The 21,149-nt window shown below is 40.7% G+C and overlaps 1 protein-coding gene across 2 annotated transcripts in view; it reads right to left on the minus strand.

The window, feature by feature from the left end:
- The window catches only part of stat6 (signal transducer and activator of transcription 6, interleukin-4 induced), a 26,242-nt gene extending 7,923 nt beyond the window's left edge, over window positions 1-18,319 (minus strand). For both annotated transcript variants that reach the window (XR_013934232.1, XM_080445692.1), the window contains exons 1-13: window positions 18,022-18,319; window positions 15,050-15,190; window positions 14,452-14,596; window positions 11,520-11,603; window positions 10,976-11,156; window positions 10,390-10,490; window positions 9,918-10,066; window positions 9,436-9,552; window positions 7,721-7,897; window positions 6,290-6,377; window positions 4,953-5,075; window positions 3,168-3,260; window positions 285-488 (exon numbers count right to left, since the gene is read on the minus strand). Coding sequence is in view for 1 of the 2 variants with exons in the window: in XM_080445692.1 (XP_080301818.1) it covers window positions 285-488; window positions 3,168-3,260; window positions 4,953-5,075; window positions 6,290-6,377; window positions 7,721-7,897; window positions 9,436-9,552; window positions 9,918-10,066; window positions 10,390-10,490; window positions 10,976-11,156; window positions 11,520-11,603; window positions 14,452-14,596; window positions 15,050-15,180 (1,593 nt within the window). In the remaining variant the exon portion in view is untranslated. The remainder of the gene's footprint in view (window positions 1-284; window positions 489-3,167; window positions 3,261-4,952; window positions 5,076-6,289; window positions 6,378-7,720; window positions 7,898-9,435; window positions 9,553-9,917; window positions 10,067-10,389; window positions 10,491-10,975; window positions 11,157-11,519; window positions 11,604-14,451; window positions 14,597-15,049; window positions 15,191-18,021) is intronic.
- Window positions 18,320-21,149: the final 2,830 nt, after the last annotated feature.

Raw genomic sequence — 21,149 nt, forward strand, 5'->3', positions numbered from 1 at the left:
ATGCTCCTTTTAACGCAGAATATTTATTTTTTATTTTTTATTTTTTTATTGGTTACTTTTTTTTAAATACATTTTTTTCATATTTTTTTTTTTTTGGCGTTCGCTTCCCACGTTTGCGCGTCTTACTTGTGTATAATGTGTGTGTATGTACTGTATATATGTGTATGTGTGTGTGTGTGTGTGTGTGTGTGTGTGTGTGTGCGTGCGTGCGTGCGTGCGTGCATGCATGCGTGCGTGCGTGCGTGTAATGCGTGCGTGCGTGTAATGCGTATGCGTGTGTATACCTTATTAAACTGGGTCCAGGACACCAACATGTTGCTGTAGTCCCCTGAGATGTCAGGCTTGTCAAAAATCTTCTGGGCCAGAAAGTGCTGATTATACTCATCTAGGCGTCTGGGTGTTCCCACCTCCGACATGAACTTACTGTTGAGGGTTACGCACATCGCCTTCCAGGGAACACGCTCTGGCACCACAAACGGCAACCTGTCCTGATGACATTGTGAAGTGTGTTAGTCACAATAAACCCTATACTTATGATTTATTGATTGAATGATTTTTATTCAGCATAGGAAGTAGTAGGGTAGTTGTAGCAAAACATATACAGTAAGACTCATGCCTTTTTCTTTTTCTTACATACACGAACAAACAGTGCAATACAAAACACTTCACACTCACGGGACAGGTGGGGGGTGGGGGGGGTTTCCAGATTAATGGAGGGCTTTGTCACGGGCAACCTTATGTGGCATCAGGGAGTCTTGTCAGATTAGTAAGATAGGTTATTATGGTACCCTAGGCAGACATAAATCCGCCTGGTGACCCTTGTAAGTCAAATTTAATTTTCTGTCATTTCAGGAATAACATCCTTCAGCCAAAGATCTGGTTTAGGGGTACATGGAGATTTCCGCTCTAGGAGGATTTTCCTCCGTTCCAGCAGTGTAAGAAAGGCAATACCATTCTGAGTTGATTTGTAATGAGTCAGTTCTTTGGGCAGGACCCCAAAGATAGCAGTTACAGGGCTGGCCTGTAAGCTAATGTTAAACAGTGTCTAAATATGATAACCCAATAACTCTCCAGTCGAGGACAAGACCAAAACGTATGGGTTAAGTTTGCCGGGGATGTATGACATCTGTCACAGCTATCATCCACAGTAGGGTATATTCTAGACAGTTTGGCTTTGCTAGAGTGAGAGCGGTGTAAGACTTTCAATTGTATCAAGCTAAGTTGAGCACACGAGGTACTGCCATTCACTCGAATCTGAGCTTGATTATAGATATCGTCTGTGATGGATTCCCCAAGTTCCCCCTCCCAGCCTGCTTTAATTCCATCGAGGGAGGTGACCCTTAAGGAGGAAATTATGTTATAAATAAAAGACATGAGCCCCTTTACCTGCCTGGGAGCATCCACTCCTGATCTGGGGGGAATATTAGGGAATGAGGGATTATATGTTCTGAAAATATCTGAACTGGTGTGAGTTTGGGAGTTCATATTTAGTTGCCAATTCCCCAAAGTTAGCAAAGATGCCATCAATGTATAGATCCTTTAATTTAGTGAGTCCCAGCCTATGCCACATAGAGTAGCTTGGATCTGTCCTTGCCGGGGCAAATAGGTGGTTATTGTCTCCGCCAGGCCGAAAGGCATGGCGAGAGAGTATGGTTTACCCCCTGTCCATCCGTGTGTGTGTCCGTGTGTCCTGTGTGTCCGTGTGTCAGTGTGTACCGTGTGTTCAAAGGATCAAAGTGATCGTAACGTCACCCATCCCTCCCACTATCAGCAACAAACCCACAGGCCAATCTATTGGCCATTCGTCCAATAGATTTCAAGGTGTATGTCACGCGGTGCTCCGTTGTTGAGTCAGTCAACGTGAACGACCCGTTTCAGAGTGCTGACCGGGTCTATGCACGCACCAATGAGCTGCCGAAAGTACTAAACAAACGAGTGAACGAAATGAACGAATTGAACGAATCTTTTCACTGAACGACCCTGAATGATCCGGTTCACTGAAATGAACGATAGTTCCCATCACTACTCGCCATGCCAACTCCTTAACGAGCCAAGAATAAAACTATTATGACATTGACAAATATTATTGATATTTTTTATTAATATCTATACCTGTATTTTGTGTCTGTAGTATCACGTTTATTCTTTTTACTGTTCCATGTGCATTTCATGGGCATTGACTGATTTATTTTCCATTCATAATTAAATTTATCTTAATAGCCAGTGTGTAATCCTCTGAATGAAGCGAATTGTGACATAAGTAAACATGGCCCTTTGTCAAAAACAGGAAATGCGCTGGAGTGGATATGACTCAAAAGAAGTTGTGGTTTGGTGTTGGTGTAGTGCATTTATTATGCTGTATGTCTCCTCTCAACTTCTTCCTCACTTAGGAAGTTGTGTATCATCTACTTCCTCATCCAGAGAAAACTACCATCCAATAAACTCAACGTGCACATGAAAGCAGCCTCATACTGTGTGACGGAGTGACAGAGGACTGGGTCCCCCCCCCCCCCCCTCTCTCTCTCCCTATCTCATCTCTCTCTGTGTACACTATGTGTGTTGCGTCAGTAGGCATGCTGTGTGCATGGAAGAGGCATCCATGTGATGCAACAAGCAGTATTTATTGCGGACAGTATTTCCATTTCAAATTTAGCAAAATTGCGAAACAGTGACCATAAATGCTGAAACTTTTGTTGCTGCACTGATTTAAGGGGGTGCATAGCCTGACAGGACGATATCCAGTAGCCGGGAGTGACAAATGCACAGTGATTATACTTTAAAAAAAAAAAATATATATATACAGTTGTCAGTGACAGATTTTTAAATTATATTTGAGAATTGAGGTCCTTGGCCTGCAAGAAATATGACACAGTAGTGTCAAGATTAGCTGCAGACAGACAGACAGACAGACCCAGAGAAGCATGCAGAAACTCACGCACACACACACACACACACACACACACACACACACACACACACACACACACACACACACACACACACACACACACACACACACACGCGCACACACACACAGAGTGAATGAAAGATCTCTGCCTGACAGAGATAACAACAAAAAGAAGGAAAGAAGAGAGAACAGAATACCAGCTGCTGTAAATAGAAGAGGAGTCAACAGAAAGACAGTACACAGATAGTTTGAGACTCACTGGTTCAGAAAAGGCGCAGTCCCATATGATGGTGGCCAGGGCGTTGTGGTCTTGACTACCATGGACGATGATAACCAACGGCAGTGAGATAGTCTTTAATAACACAATAACATAAATTAAACAAGCCACCACAAGATACATTGCTACTTGCTATAATGTTTGCAAAGCTATAATGTTTACTCTCTTATTTTCCTATTTTTCTTTCTTACTTGAGTTTTTATTGCATTCAAATGTCCTTTCATATTGTGTTTTTTGTTCTTTGTTCAGAATAGGTGTTAGGTATTGAATTTTTTTATTTTACTGAATACAAATATGTTATAACGTGTTTCTTTAACTTAATGTTTTGTGTAAAGCACATTGAATTGCCTTGTTGTTGAAATATGCTATAATGCTATAATGCTAATATACTACAAATAAATTTGCGTTGCCTTGCTTTGCCTTATAAACCAATGCAAGCAATTTTCACAAACTAAAACAGCTATCACAGCTACCATAGATGAAATGTGTTTAATTCCAGGAATTTGAGGAACCCCAGCTGAGTGGCCTTGAGGTTGGAATGTCCACCCTGAGACTGGAGCTTTGGCATTCAATCCCCGGCTGAGTCATAACAAAGACTATAAAAATCACACCCAGTGTGAAGTGGGCGGTGTGGTCATCACAGTGGTCATCACAGTGATGGAAGAATTCCTTGAGGATGCCATGTTTTTGCTGGGGGTGTCCAAGCAGGAGAGTACATTTTGGCAAATTGGGCTAAGCAAATGTGTTCCATATGTCTTGGCCTTCTTTCATATTTGGTGACAATGTCATATTTCTCTACATATTGTCCTTCTCTTCCTGGAATATACATTTTTGTAGTATCATTGTACTGTGAATTATTGTCAACTCTAAGGAGAAAGAATACTGTAGTGATATTGGAGTCTCTGAAGTGAAAGTCTGGGAAGATCTTATAGACTGCTTCTGCTTCTCCCATCTGTCGGTGTGAGATGAAGGTATTCATGAGTGTTACCATCCTTTCTTTCAATGTACTGCAATCTCGTTGTTTTAAGGCATCAAGGAGAACCTTCCTTTGTGTAGTATTCAGAAATATAGGTTATGACGGCATGGTAGTCTAGTGTAACTTGCAGATCTGTGTTGCCATTCCAGGCTTCAGCCCATTCAGGATTGTAGGAATTGACAAATATTTCATCTATGTCCCTGGCCATGATGAGAGAATAGCCTCCCTTATTGATCCTCAAAGCTTCCAGATAGGAATCAAAATTTGTCTCATTCAGACCTGCCAGTTTGAGGACTTGCTTAATCCTCTTCTCAGGCTGAAGCCTGGAATGGCAGAATTGGAAGCTCACTTCCCAAAAAATGGATTTTTGGAAGTCCATAATCTTATTTATAGGTTATTAATGTCATCATGTGTCTCGCTAGCCAATCACAGTGCTGAATAGAGTCAGCCAATAGAGTCAGCCAATCACAGTACAGCTATGGGGGCCAGCTGGGCCAATCACAGTGCAGGAAACTAATACTAATGAGGTGTCCCAACCCCACTTATAGGGGCGGCTACACCGCCCAAAAATGGTACCCATTGCCTGTCTGCTTGGCACAAGTGAGCTGGATTACTGGCATCATCATGGACATCATCAAGCTGCCTCATGCTACGGAAACAGGGGCTTATGGATCTATGGGTCACGTGGCTTGGGAACCATTGGTTCCCAGGGCTACTTACTAGCATATCAAAACCACAGGCAATTAAAACAAAGGCATTCAAAACAATGATAGAGAAAAAAAAGAATAAACCTGTATCTTATATGGAGTTCCCCAACCAGTAATGGTGATCTCTGTCGAGAAGAGAAGTGCAAACTTCTCCTCGGTCACAGACTCCGAGCCCTTTCTGTCTGCTCGCTTGATTTTCTTTATGGACTGGAAGAAATTAAATTAAAAAAATAGTTACAACTATGGTATCCAGGACTATATAATTTATTAAGGGTTAATAACAGAGACAGCAGGATGGCAAACCTATTCGAGAATGACATTGTTTCAGTGGAATAAGGTGTAGGCCGGAAAAGTACAATCAGACAGGTTGGGACACACCGAAGCAGGGATCATAGATTAGAAATACCTCCTTGGAATTCAAGATAGATAAGGGGTTCTTATCTGACCTCCAGGGTCAGGAGACAGCTGGCTTCAGGGTTGGTAAACCGTCTGACGTATAGCTCACCGGTACCAATAATTATGATTAGAAACAATGGGGTTGAGAAATAGACTGTGAGACCATATAGGGTAAGAAAAGAAGCAGTGAGACCTTTTGAACAGGTGTCCCTATAAGAAGATCCCCCTTGAAGCTGCAAGGTAAATAGGGAATGCCCAGAGTCACAAGGACAGCTGACTCAACCAGTTGCTCTTAAATCTAAGAATAATGTCATGCTAGTTAAGTCATATCTTTTTGTCTAAATCATCTATTTCATACAAGGTTGAATACATATATGTGTGGTCTTATATTGAAGCTAATAAGATGTTAAACAATGATTTCATATTATGAGCTTGTGTAAAAGTGCAGTTTGATAGATAAATGTTCTGTGTTGAAACCAAGACAGATTGTGTGATCCATTGTGATGATTGAGAAAGGCTGGCCAAGAAATCTGTTGTTTCTAAAAAGCTTGTTTGTGAGTGGTCAAGAAGGAGAACTGAGAGGAGGTCCTATTTCAAATGTCTGTCTGTATAAAGTGCAATGTAGTTGTGATTTAAGTTACACTCTGTGGATTGGCAATGCAGGTGTCACGTCTGTGGAAATAAATACATTTCTATGGACAAACCCTCTTTCAAACTGGATTCTTGTGTATTCTTGCACTTAGGGAATAGTTAGGGAATAGTGTTTTTCCTGTCTGATCAATGGACCATATACGACACAACCCTAACCCTTTTTTTTCCTTTTCTGCCTTTATTGATAGATTTCAGTGAATATGGACAGGAAATAGGGAGAGACACGCAGCAAAGGTCATCATGAACGGGACGCGAACTCGCAATGCGCTGTCAGGCTACATTGAGCCTAAGTTCCCGGACCGCTAGGCCAGCGATCCCGGCCATTATGCATTATATAATTTATATACAGTATACTACTGGAGTGCACTACATACCATGTTCCTGAAGGTGGCACATGTACTCTTGGTAGTTTGGTTGTGTTCCAAGATTGCTGTGTTGTTGATCAGTTCCCCAACGTTCTCACTGCAACACGTTATACAAAAATATCAATGTATTGCTCAAAACAATGGTGGCATAATATCATAAAGAATGACGGCTGTTGTAAATTTCTGGACTGAAGCTCCACGCAGCTTCAGTCTGATAATCAGGCTAGCCCGGACCACTTAATCACATAATCTAAAGAAATTTACTAGACCAGAACCGGCCTACTCTGGAACGATTCAAGTCAGGAACGATGCAAGTTGGAAATGCATGCCCCGCCCACTTATGCATTACACGCCTGTGTCTGAGTACCCATTGTACCCGTCTGTCTGTCTGTCTGTCTGTCTGTCTGTCTGTGTCCCTATTATGCCCATATGTGGAGATTTATCTATCTGTAGATTACAGGATGAACTAGAAAAGTGTGCTCCTCGGAGCACAGATCTCAGCCAGGCCGGGTTGTCTACCCAAGGCCACTTGGAATGGGATCTGAAAAATCTTACTTATACATCTTGATCACATGACCCCAAAGATAATGTGTATACCGATTTGTGTGAGTTTTGGATAAAATCGGTGGGAGTAGTAGCAAAAAGTGTGTTTTGAAGAAAACACACTATGGCAGAAAATGTAATCTGGCACAAACAGGGCCTATAAGTTGCGTCATGATTCAAGGAATCCAGGGGGAAAAAATATGCTGATTGTACGACCTAGGTTCAAGAAAGAGTTATAGGCCAAAACGTGAAGTGGGCTGTTGTAGCACCACCATGAGGAGATTTGAAAAATTTGGGATGAAGGTTCTTGGCTTAGTGGGAATGTGAGTGCAACGTTTCCTAGCAATCGGGTGCTGCATTCATGATGTGTGTCATTTTGTGAAAAACGGCCACCCCCACAAGCACTGCTGATCGGTGAGAAACTTTAATTAATAATTAATACTATTCCTACAGATTTTGTCCACACCTATGCGCACTTCGGTACACCTTATCTCTGTAGTCATGCAATCAAGACGTATATGTCAAATTTCACATATTCCATTCCAATTGGCTATGATTGCCTTCCAAACTTTGCATAAGTGGATCGTTTTGCACAAAATGCCACAAATCATGAACACAGCTCCCGACGGTACACACACTCACAGTAAGCCAAGGTCTACTACTCCTACAGATTGTGTCCAAAACTCACACAAACCGGTACAAATGAGCTATGGGGGGGGTCATGTGATCAAGATGCATGGTTTGATTTTAAAATTCCAAGTGGCTGTGACTGCCTTCCATTATTTGCGGGCCCTGGGTAGGCAACCCGGCCTGGTGGAGACCTGCGCTCCGAGGAGCACACTTTTCTAGTTTTATTAGTGTCATTTGATTCTCCCTTTGATTGTGTATATTACTTACCTGGGTACTGTGCCGAGTTGGCCCAGATTCCTGGCCTGTGTCTCAGTGACAATCTGTGCCTTCAGCACCACAGGCTTCCCTGAAGCCACCTTCTCCCCCAGGAGGAAGCGTACAGTAGTGGAGAACTTAGACTGTGTCTTGATGACCTGAGGGGGCTGCTTCTCCGCCATCAAACAGCTGAAGCAGACATACAGTATGGAGACATGCATCATGCATCAAGGACTTTTTTGGCACAATACCAAACTGATTTGAATCATATCATACTTAAAGGACAGGGACCAAGCCAAGAATATTGGTGTAGTCATGGACTCAGACTTGGACTTTAATAGCCACATTAACACGTATCACAAAGTCAGCCTACTATCACCTTAAAAAACATATCACAAATTAGACTTCTGGTCATGTCTAAACAGGATTTAGAAAAACCTGTCCTTGCATTGCATGAATTTGAATGCATTTTTAGGGAGTAAAGACACAATTTGTAACAGCGTCTTTACAGGTCTCCCTAAAAAGGTCGGCTTTCTGTCCCTAGAATAAAAAACTAAGCGTGGCGAAGCAGCGTTGTGGCCCACCCTGGGAGGGGGGGGGGGGATGTATGTTACTGCACGGCCGGGGACCCACACATATGTCATTCATTATTATCTGGAACAAACTGGCACAGTTTTCTGGAAATTTGTTCCAGATATGTGGTGCATAAAAAGGCGTGCTGCAATTCTCAGTTCTTTTCAATCACAACTAAAAAACTGCCTTTCATTGAGATTTTATATTTATTTATTCTGCACTATAATGTTTAACTAACTCTCTTATTAATCCATTTTATTTTCACTTGTTTTGTTTTACTATTTTATATTGTGTTTTTGTGTTCTGAATAGGTGTTTTCTATTAAGGAGACATGTGTTTAACTCTCTTTTCTTTTCTTTCTTTTAGATGAATTCAAATGTCCTTATATAATGTGTTTCTTTTGCTTAAAAATGTAGTGAAATGAAACATATGTTTTTCACACTTTTAGAGCATCCGTGGTGATAATATGGCCATACCTAACAATAGTTGATTGCCAAAAATAATTCAGTATGTTTTATATCAAAAATCCCTAAAAGACCAATCTTAATTACTTCCTGTGAACGAAAACGTGCTGCGAGATGACATAGATAGATCTGTATGAATGTAAATGAATCTTGATTTCGTTCACCTGTTTGATTCCCATATCTCACGTTTCTCCAAACACACCTAATTTAAATTATAGAACTAATCCGTTTTGAATCTCATTCAAGATGACATCCAGACGGTTTATTACTCATTATAAACTTAATCAGCACACTAAAATATATATCTGAAAACATTTTAGGTTAGAAATAAGCTAAATTAGATTCCACCGTGCCATAGCCTGTAGGGATGGAACCTTTTGATTGGTTGCGAGGCCGTTTCAGACTTAAACTTGAAAAATGTCATTTCACTGCATCTTTAATGTTTTGTGTAAAGCACATTAAATTGCCTTGTTGTTCAAATGTGCTTTACAAATAAACTTGCCTTGCCTTGCCTTACTTTACACCACTGCTGGTAGATGGCTTTTATGGCTTTTTCTTTACTGATGATTTTATATCTGTCTTTGTGTTGCACAGTATGTTTAGATTGGACCAAGAGTCTGCAATAAAGTATACATTCTATTCAAAGCCAGTGTGAAGGAAAATCTAGTTTGTATACTTCCATGGTATTACCTTTGAATCAGAGACTGTAGAAGGCGCTCTAGCCTTTCCTCATGCTCTGCCATTGGTTGCCCCACCAGCATCAATTCTTGCCTCAGTTTTCCATTCACCACAAGCAGTGTCTCACACCTCAAAGAGGAAGAGAGAACGTGAATCAGAACACATGAGAGGTTAGAGACAGACAGAGACTGGGAGAAAGAGACACTGAGTAACAGACCAATAAAAAGAAAGAGAAACTGAGAAATAGACAGACAGAAAGAAAGATACTGAGAAATAGACGGATAGAAAGATACTGAGAAATAGACGTATAGAAAGATACTGAGAAATAGACACAGATGACAGTACTGCTAAGCCAGCCACATCAGTTCAGCAACATAAAACCACACAAAGCATATTTGTGTAGGGCCTACATCTTAATCTGTGTATATTTCTGGTCATTTGTTTGTTTATTTTTGATATATTTTGCTGTATGTACAGTATGTGGTGTGCCTCACCAGGTCTGCAAGGGGATGAGGTTGTCATCAAAGGGGTGGCCAATGGTGGCCTTATGCTGCTCCCACCTCCAGGTCTTCAGTCTGGTGATGAGATTTGACTGACACTGGTCCAGACTGTCCACAGCCTCCTGCAGCAGCTGAAAGCGTTTCTACACACAGCACATAATATGTTTTAAATCGTCACTGTCGGGCAGAAACTTCAACTTTTTATGTTTTCTTTTGGTAAACTAATGCCCAACTTCATCATACAAGAGTGTTGTGTGCTTGTAGATCTGCTATTTTCACTATTATTATTATTTCATTTTTTAATAATTATTTAAAAAAATGAACGGTTTTGACATACAAGGTTTCCACCCGACTGCAACGATATGATATATGTTTTTGTGTGGGAATAACAGCTGGCATTTTTTTATACAAAGTTGTTTCCTTAAAACTAAATATATCCCTAATCAGTAGTTGACAGCTTGCTCACCTCAGCCAAAGTTTGCAATTGGTTCTCCTGCTGATTAATATTTCTTTGAAGATTTTGCCGTTCTTTGTTCTGTGGGTCCAATCCGTTCGGTTGGCCAGGCCCTAAGCCAAGGAGACAGTAAGTAAGCAAGCTAAGCCTCATATTAAAGGCTCAGATTGTTATATTGTTATTACTTGTATTTTCTTTTAACAAAATCAAATCAAATCAAATCTAAAGGCCTGTTGTGCAATATGTGGCCCCTATCATGGGAAACTATGAAACTAGGAAATGATGTGGATCTCAGGATCCACTTAGAAACCACGTGGCTCCAAAGTGAATCTCGAACTTGGCTCCAATGTTGATCTCGGATTTCATAGATGGCAAGCCTCTTGCAGACCCATGCCATAAAAAGTGGAATTATGTCATTGCCAAAACAAGATAGCTCTCACATTCTCTCCCAGCACACAGGGGAAGTCCAATCAATGTCATACCATTGACAATGGCCAATAAAAACAGAATCCTTTTTTAGCTGGGATGATGTCATAGTACTATGATCTGAAATACAGACCAGAACTGATGCATGGGAAAACTCACAACAATGACTCACCTTGTGAATCAAACTCAAAGTTTGTTACATTCAAATTGAGCTGTTCTTGTCCGTCGTGGATATTCTTTCGACAGTTCTGGAGCTCTTGCACCTTCAGAACTAGGTGGTCCACATCCTGCATATTTGGGGTAGAGGACTGCACAGGCCTGGGGGACTGCGCGTAGTGGGGCAAGTTGACAGTCTGAAGACATGGGACGGCACTTACTACATATTACATTTTGTCGATGAATACTCAATGACATTCTGTGGGCCAATGTGGTTCAAAATGTTTTGTTGTCATGAAATATAGTCTCAGATCCACACTCGCCATACATACCCTGCAATGGTACTTAATGATCATCTTAATGATCATCTTAAAATGAACTATCACTTACTTTTCACATTTTAGACTGTTCATTGAGATTGTATGTTAACCAGTGACTGATAATAAGCGTAATGGTTATCCTTATTGCAGATGATCCAATAATTAAATATCCAACAGCAAGAAGGCACACAAGTATTGCTAGTGTTCCTGTGATGCTAGAATTATCATAATGGTTCTTACAGCATTGTTGAGTAGGGCCTGCTCCTTCCTCAGGATGTCCCTGACCATCACCCCAAAGTTTAAAGGCTGCGTCCGGAATATGTTCTGTAGAGCAAACACATCAGCAAAAAATATCAGTATATTATGGATGATGGATGACAGCTGTTATATATTCAATATACTACTAACATAGTGTTTCTCAATGGGGAGGTGGTGTCATCCTAGCCTTTTTTTAATTAACATGATGCTGACCATGATACTGACATGATACTGACATAATACTGACCATGATACTGACATGATACTGACATGGTACTGACATGATACTGACCATGATACTGACCATGATACTGACATGATACTGACATGGTCCCAACCATGATACTGACATGATCCCGACCATGATACTGACATGGTACTGACCCAATACTGACCATGATACTGACATGATACTAACATGATACTGACATGGTACTGACATGATACTGACCATGATACTGACATGATACTGACATGATACTGACATGGTCCCAACCATGATACTGACATGATCCCGACCATGATACTGACATGGTACTGACCCAATACTGACATGATACTGACATGATACTGACATGGTACTGACCCGATACTGACCAGGACACTGACATGATACTGACCATGATACTGACATGGTACTGACCCGATACTGACCATGATACTGACCAGGACAGATGTCAGTCACAGGGCTGTGAGAGGGGCCTGGTGTGACAGGGCCTGACGTCCCTGTCACAGGGATGTCATCACATTATCATAGTATCAATACTGATTGAGAAAAACTAACCAGTTACATACTGGAGCACCTCCCTTTGGAATATATTTACACAAATAATGTTTTATGTACATTTTATTTTAATACGTTACATGGGTTGAAATAAAAACAACAGTGTAAAGGCAAAGAATCACAATGGAAATACGCTCTTAGCTTTCTTGTGTTCATCCTTTTGACGGTGGTATGCAGCTGTGTTTAGTGTCACGTGACGGGTGCTGCCGCTCCTTCAAACCGTGACAGTTTAGTTTAGTTTGTACATATGAACACTGTCAATAAAGATATCAAAAGGTACTCAAGTAGCTCAACCAGTCTGTGTACATAGCCCTCAAACCTTGATCCATACATGGTAGGTTTGCTGAGCACCAATATTATTTTTCAGCAACGCCCTGCGGTGACACACATTTACACCTGGCAGCCTTCCACTACAATCACAAGTTTATACTGTTGACCACTGAGCAGCTCCACTGGACCAGTTGGAGATTCAGAAGCAGAACCTTGGCATTCACCCCTCCAATGCATCAGTATCAGGTCAGGGCTCCCATGGAACATTAGGGGGTCAACATCCTGGGCCCTTTCCCCATTACTGACAATGAAAACCACCATGGACACCATGGATGTCACTAAGGACTATTTCACAAAGTGGCAAGAGAAATATGTGGTTCTGGACCAGAGCACGGCTACCACGACTAGAAATAAAGGGGAAGGCTTACATTGCACAGCTATGAGAGAGACTAAGGGCGGATTCAGACTGGGTCCGATTGATTCGAACCGTTCCAGAGTACGATTGGCCTCTCTCAGCTGGCCAGTATTCACATTGGCCAAGATTCTTCCGCACCGGAGACCATTTCATTTAACAGTAATGGTAAATATGTGCCTCATGGGGGTGCTGTTGACTATGTGGCTTTGGGAGATAGAGAATGTCATTCACAGAAGAAGAGTCACTTGTCAGAGTGTAGAGTGAATAATAAAGTTTGACTGTGTTCCTGACGTTGTCTTGAGTTATAATAATAACAGAACAACAATACACAACCAAAGCAGTGTGTGCGTTCGTCTTTGAAACCTCAAAATGTAACGTCGTCTCTCGCGTCTCTGTTATTATTAATATGATAGCGACGTCACTGATGCATCCTTGGTATTTTAGCAGTGACGTCACCGACTAATCCTTGGCATATTTTATCCTAGTGGCAGCGTTCGCTACACATGTGTTTTTTGTTTATGTTTTTTCACGGCTCGCGCTACTCAAACACTAGCGGGATTATTATTTCTTGTCAACATTCAAGTAGAACTATGAGAAGGTATAACCCAGCTAAAATAATGTGTCATTATAAAAAAATATATAAATTATATATGATTAGCAGTCCACTTCCTCCCGTCAGTACGGATGGACTCACATTGCAGCGTTCCGTTCCCGAGTCCGCAGCAATCGGACCCGAGACTACCTCGGGAGGCGGTCTCGGGTACGGTACGGTGATCCGTTTCGGGGAACGATACGCAATGTTCACACTATCACAATATCTGCCAAGTGGTCCAGGGTGCGCACCCCGGACCATAGTGTGAATCCGCCCTAAGGGAAACACACAAACTGACCTGGGAAGTGCTCGCTAAAGCTGGGCTCAGCCAAAAACAGGCTCATGACTCTCGTTGCGTGGAGGAGGACTTTGCATTGGGGGTCCTTACAGCTATATCCTCCTTCTATTAATTCACAGATTAACTGTGTGTCAGTCTGTCCCGGGCGTAACTCAAAAAGCGTCGAAACTTGGCGTGTGTCTCATATCACCCCAAGGTATGCAGTGCCCAATGGCAAGTCAGACAGGCAGTTTCCAACAACCGAAAAACCACAAATATCTGTATCTGCCTGATAACATTTGTGCCGCATAGTCAACATAAGTGACAATGAATGCAATGGAACAGAAAGTGGAAGAATGTGATAGAAGAATGGCAGTAATGTTGGGATGGAGGAGAAGGAATATTGATCAGATTTAAAGAAAAGTGGGTGAGAACGGAAGGTACAGTATGGGAAGTAGGAGAGAGGAAGTCATCATAACATGTATGATGACCATGTATCCCCAACCTGCATCGTTCCCGATATGCATGGCCCCGAGTAGACCTAGTATATGTACTGTAAATATATGATCTCCTCACCATGTTTCTGCTGATGTGCATCAGCCTCATCTTCTCCACCACATCATCTTTCTGCTGGGCCAATGTGTGGAGAATGCTGATGATCTGCTCCAGCAGAAGCTGGGCCTGGGCCTCCTGATCCACCTTATTTGGCTCAAAGTCCTCCCTAGACATACAAGCACACACGCAAACAGGCATGCATGCACGTGCACACGGACACGTGCATGCGTGCGTGCGTGCGCACACACACACACACACACACACACACACACACACACACACACACACACACAGACACACACACACACACACACACACACACACACACACACACACACACACACACACACACACACACACACACACACACACACACACACACACACACATACATGTACACATACATTAGACACACATTCAGATATCCATGATAAGAATAAAACCTTCAGTCTATCATACATATACAAAATGCATATACAGTAGCCTACATGGGAATGTGCCTGTGTGTGTGTGTGTGTGTGTGTGTGTGTGTGTGTGTGTGTGTGTGTGTGTGTGTGTGTGTGTGTGTGCGTGCGTGCGTGCGTGCGTGCGTGCGTGCGTGTGTGCGTGCGTGTCATACCATCTCTGTTCTTCAATCCAACTGGCCAAATAGAATCTGACCTCTATGGGAAATGAGTTTGGATAGAGGTCAGTGACAGTCTGCGTGGGCAGATACTGAAACAGCTGGTTCATCCGCGTCCACTGAGCCATGGTGAGAGAACTGCAGGACACAGAAGGCAAAATGTTTAAAACATTATAATTGGTTAACGACAGTTTATTGTTTATACAACAACAACTTGAAGATGAACAGGAAGAAGGATATTATCTAGATTGCATTCACATGAGGCTAGCCTCGGGTTTCCAATCCAAACATAGGCCGAAACGTATGGGAAAAGCACTTGAAACCGTGAAACTGAAACAGTGCCAAATCTGTTGCTGAGCAACAAAGCCAACACATCCTGTGAGATTTATTGGGTTTGCACATGTGGGGAGAACCACAAGTTGTTGACAACAAACAGCCCTACCTCTTCCGTGTTTTCACCCATTCCTTTGCCACTAAGTGTCATACTTTATACATACCTTTTTGTCTGTATTAACAGTACAGTATATCATTGCAGTCGTAAGTTAATTCCCTACTTTGTCATACAAAAGTAAGCAGTAAAAGTAGCAGAAATCTGCAATTTTTTTGTGAAACTGGTTAAGTCTGATTGAGGGTTTTATACATACTGTATTTAACCAAAAAAAGCATTAACAAGAGCTTCTGACTAAATAATAACTACATTGGGTCCATTAGAACGCAGGTTCTTTTGTCCATTTCCTGAAAAGTAACAGTTTTGGTTTCCACCCGTGACCCAACAGTGACGATACATTAACATGGCATTACTGTATGCCTCTATTATCTCTGCCAGGCCGAGCAGGGATGGATGTTTCCACCCATGTGTGTTTGTGTCAAAATGTCTTGCACACGAGCACCAGACAAAGACAGAAAGAGAGAGGACAGAGATGCAGTTTGACATTACTATATCAGACAGTATAAGTATTATACTGCCATGGTGGAGATTTGTGCTCCACTTGAGTTGAGTGCCCCTTTCTAGTTGATGTCTATGCTCATGTTCACTGAAACATGAAAGCCCTGATAGCTGACTCTGGAGTCTGTCTGTAATTCTGCAATATTTTACTGCAATACCACCAGCCAATTTGAGAATGCTGAAATTAGCCAACATTCCCTAATGGCAGACAAAGACAACATTTCAGTCCAAAAGAGTTCCTCCTTTACTTCAATGAATTTTAAACATAAAACAAAAAGTTTGAAAATGTGTGTTTGGTAGATCATATCTCTGTTATAACCATGCTTCTTGGCAATACATTGTATCTGTTGGAAAGCCCGTTTATTTTCCTTTTAAATGGTGCCCCTTTGTAAGGAACATGTATGTGTGTGACACAAGTTATTTTAGGCATCCAAACGTTAGTCATGATATAGCAGCTTGCCAGAGGCTTCGGAACGTTAGTCATGATAGGCCTATGGCAGCACCTTAAAAAAAAGGGCATTGAACAGTCTGTGATGCTATAGCAGAATACGCACTTCCCAGGAAGCACCAACCTCTATGGATCAATCAGTGGCTCTCACTACCACTAGTGAGTCACTAACGTATGCAATCAGTTTGAGACACACCATATGCCGTGTAGAAGCTGATATATATACCATATGCCGGATGTGCTGAAGACTTTAGAGAAGTTGGCAACAGCTATAAAAAAAAGTCAATCTGGGTGTCCGTGACTGACATGAAAACGTTTGAAAACCTCAGATTTATATACAGGTTATCCCAACCTGTGCTCTGCATGGTATCTCTGCTGCCAATGGAGACTTTTCACAACTTTGTATTGAACTTTGTTCATGTCATTGCTCATGTCATTGGAATTACTCTATTTAATATCATTTGACAGAGTAAAAATAAACATAGGTCAGGATAAGCTACCCCTCTATATATCAAGTAGGCTCAAATTAAATTTGTTACAAAAATGTAGTGCATTACACAATACTAGGCATAAACAAAGTTGGGACATACATGTATGTCTGGCTCTGGGACATACATGTATGTATGCATGTAGGCTATGCATAGCCTACAGTAGACCAGGCTACTGTAGGCTATACAATAGAATTGGCCCAACACAGAGCTACTGTCGGAGCAAAAATAGCTTCTTGACAGCCTACTGGTGAATGATTAGGCCTACATAAACACAATGACAGTTGGTGATCAACAATCATGGCTACTTTTCACAACAGACTTTGCAGGAATTTGCACCATAGCCTATATTGTCAAATTATCCTATACAGTGTATGTTTAATACAACTGATGTATTCACTTTAATACTTTTCACTTACTGTAAGTAGACTGCTGTCAGTGGTGTAAAGTAACTAAGTACATGTACTCAAGTACTGTACTTATGTGCACTTTTGATGTATTTTTTTTTACTTTAGTGGAGTATTTCCAATTTCAATACTTAATTACTTCTACTCCACTACATCTCTGAGGAAAATATTGTACTTTTACTCCAATACAATTATGAAAACTTTACTAGTTACTTTTTAGATTTCGATTTTTATTACTAAACGTACATTAACCACTTATATCTTGGCTATTTGAAAATAGCAGATCTACAAGCTCACAATGCACATTGACTTTTACTTCTGACAGAGTATTTCTACATTGCAGTATTGATACTTTTACTTAAGTAAAATAATTGAGTACTTTTCCACCACTGCTTGTTTTTATGCTCAACAGATTATTATTAGCTCAACGTGTTTATAAACATCCATTGTAGTCAATAGCTACCAGAAAAAAAATGCACTGCTAACTAAACACTTTTATTCATCTCTATGACTTAACATAACCCCCCAGTAACAATCTGCAAATAATAGCTAATAGCCTAATAAGCCTATATAGCCTATATATCGCATGCATGTCATTCGTGCATTCGTACAATAATTCAGTTGAGTCGATCTGTCATAAAACAATTTTTAAAAGTAGGCTTACAACAATTGTCACTTACCGCCTGGAAAGTATTAGTTTGAAAGTTTCTTTTTCAAAACATTTGAAAAATGTGATCGCGTATCTCCTTCCTCCCCGACTTCAGTTTCACATGTAGACAGTTTCTACTCCAAAAAGTCTGAGTATTCTACTGAATCCAGCTGTGTCAATAATGAGCTCAGTATTGTCCAGATACCTTATAGAATTAGACCCACTGTCGTTATAACGTTATAAATAGCCTATAAGTTGTAACATCGAGTAAACAGTTCTACCAAAGATAGGCGTGCTGTTAGACAGGCGCAGAAAATACTTCCCTATTACGATCATAAACCGCCTCCGTTTTTTGAGCACAGCCAGCCCATTTCCTCTCTGGTTCAAGTTCACACATGTCTCCTGGTCTCTGGTAACCTGACTCTGCCAGATGGGGGCGGTATCGAGTAACCACGTTCCTCAAGACAGCATCCAAATAAGCTGTGAAACAAATGTGTGACTCAAGCTTCTTGGATCTGGAAGCGTCAGGTTGGTGTTTGGTATCAGTGGAGGAAAAAGTTCTCAAAATGTTTACTTATAAGTAGCCTACAAGTATTAATACTGCAATGTAGAAATACTCTGTTACAAGTAAAAGTCAAGAATTCCAAATTTACTTTGAGTAAAAGTACGAAATTATTGGTATCAAAATGTACTTCAAGTACCAAAAGTAGAAAGTAGGTAGGCCTACTCATTATGCAGAATGTCTTGTCCCATTTCACAAGTTTTCAATTGTATAAAATGTATAAAAAATATTTTGTGTCGTACAAAATGTATGTAGGGCTGAAGTGGTTAATAATGTATGTAATAATAATCAAAATCTACAAAACTAAAGTTTTCAAATAATTCTAGTGGAGTAGTCTAGTCTCTATATTTAAGACTAGACTAAAAACCTTTCTCTATGATAAAGCCTATAGCCGAAGTGTATAGACTCAGTCACCCTATAGTCATCCTCTCTCCCCCCCTCCCCACCTCCCCCCTTTTTCCTCTCTCCTCTCATCCTCTCTCTTCTCGTCCTCCCTTTGGTTGTGTGGGTTTGTGTCCCATTGGTACAATCGTAATTAACCCTGTACGGATTCACGCTCTAGTAAGGCCTGCCACTAATTCTACAACCGGGGACCCGCTCCCCGGAGTTTCTTTTATTTCCCACGTCGCAGGTCCATGGACTGTCACTACGGACCCCCAGCTGCGGCTCAATACTGTGACTGCGGACCGGGCCTCTCCATGGAGCACGACCGTGGATTTCTACTACACTACACTATACCACTACACTATACTGTATATTATCTTAACATTCTTATATTATACCATTATATACTGCATACACACTATTGCTGTACTATATTATATTATCATATACTATCTTACACTATTATATTTGCTACTATTGTTATTGTTACTACTTGCACTGTATGAATCTCTTTCTGTCTCTCCTCTGTCTGTCTGTCTCTCCCTCTCTCTCTCTTCTTTCCCCCGACACGGTCGAGGCAGAAGGCCGCCACCCTAGAGCCTAGGGTCTGCCTGACGTTTCTTCCAGTTAAGAGGGAGTTTTTCGTTGCCACTGTCGCAAAATTGCTTGCTCAGGGTGGGATGTCGGGTCTCTTCTCTACATGTAAAGTGTCTTGAGACAACTTGTTGTGATTTGACACTTTAATAAAATTGAATTGAATTGAATTGAATTGAGTAAAAAGTACAATATTTGCCTCTGAGATATAGTGGAGTAGAAGTAAAATAACTGAAAATTGGAAAATTTAAAAATACCTCAAAATTGTACTTAATTGTTACTTTACACCACTGGTGTTTGGTATGCATGGGTGCAGCGGTGGAAGAAGTTGGCCTACTCAGATCATTATTATTATTATTATTATTATTATTATTATTATTATTATTATTATTATTATTATTATTATTATTATTATTATTATGTACAATATGTTACAATAGCAATTAAATATTCTGTTACAATTAAAAGTCCTGCATTCAAATGTTTTATACTTGAATAAAACTGAAATTGTATTGGCATGAAAATATAGGCTAAAGGCTTGATACTTAAAGTAGGATTGCCCACTAATTATGTAGAATATATTTAATGGATTAAAAAGTAGGTACAATATTTGCCTCTGAGATGTAGTACTAGTGGAGTATAGAAGTAGGCTATAAAGGAATGAAAAATGGAAATATGACTACTCAAGTAAAGTTAAAGTACCTCAAAATTGTACTTAAGTAGACAATACTTGAGTAAATGTACTTACATTACATTACATTCCACCAGTGAACTTGAATGAGATAGCTTATGCACTAACATGTTCCCCCTCGTTTAGCCAGCAGCAGCAATCGGTTCATTAAATGGAATAGACTCTAGGCCTATAAACTGATGAAATATAGCCTGTTATGCTTGACAGGAATTAAATTACCACAAAAAAAGAAAAAATATATGCATCCTGCTTGTCCACCATTTCACAAAGGTGCAACCAATAGTTGCTGAGGGGGGCACAGGATCAGTAACCCCAGAACACAGTCCCCCTCCCTCTGCAACCATTATGTTCAATCAGGTCCGATCCAGGCATGCAACCAAGCCTACGTTTGGACAGCAATACATTCTCAATTGTATCATTGTTTAATTAATTCACCCCAAAACGTTGTAGTTCTGGAGGAACTGGCAGATCAAAGGACACCTTTTGCATTGAAATACAAACATAGGCCTATGAGACGAATATGAGACATATTTTCTTAGCAAAATAGTCTATTCCTAATAAGCATCACTGGTTTTCAATTATAAAACGTCACCATCAACACTTAAGATGTGAGAAGCCTACTGTAGCTGTAGCCTGTAGGTCTACTGAAACCATAACTGCCAACATTAGACTGTGAAAAATAAGGATATTTTCTGGTGGGGGGCCTGACTAAGTATTCACTTAGAATCCACATAGTATATCCACATAGTATTCACTTAGTATTCACTTAGTATTCACTTAGTATCCACATTGTATCCACACGTATTCACTTAGTATCCACGTAGTATTCACTTAGAATCCACATAGTATCCACATAGTATTCACTTAGTATCCGCATAGTATCCACTTAGTATCCACTTACTAGTATCATAGTATCTATTGTATCCAC

Source organism: Gymnoscopelus braueri (assembly GCF_963280865.1).
Source record: "Gymnoscopelus braueri genome assembly, chromosome: 12".
NCBI lineage: Eukaryota > Metazoa > Chordata > Actinopteri > Myctophiformes > Myctophidae > Gymnoscopelus > Gymnoscopelus braueri.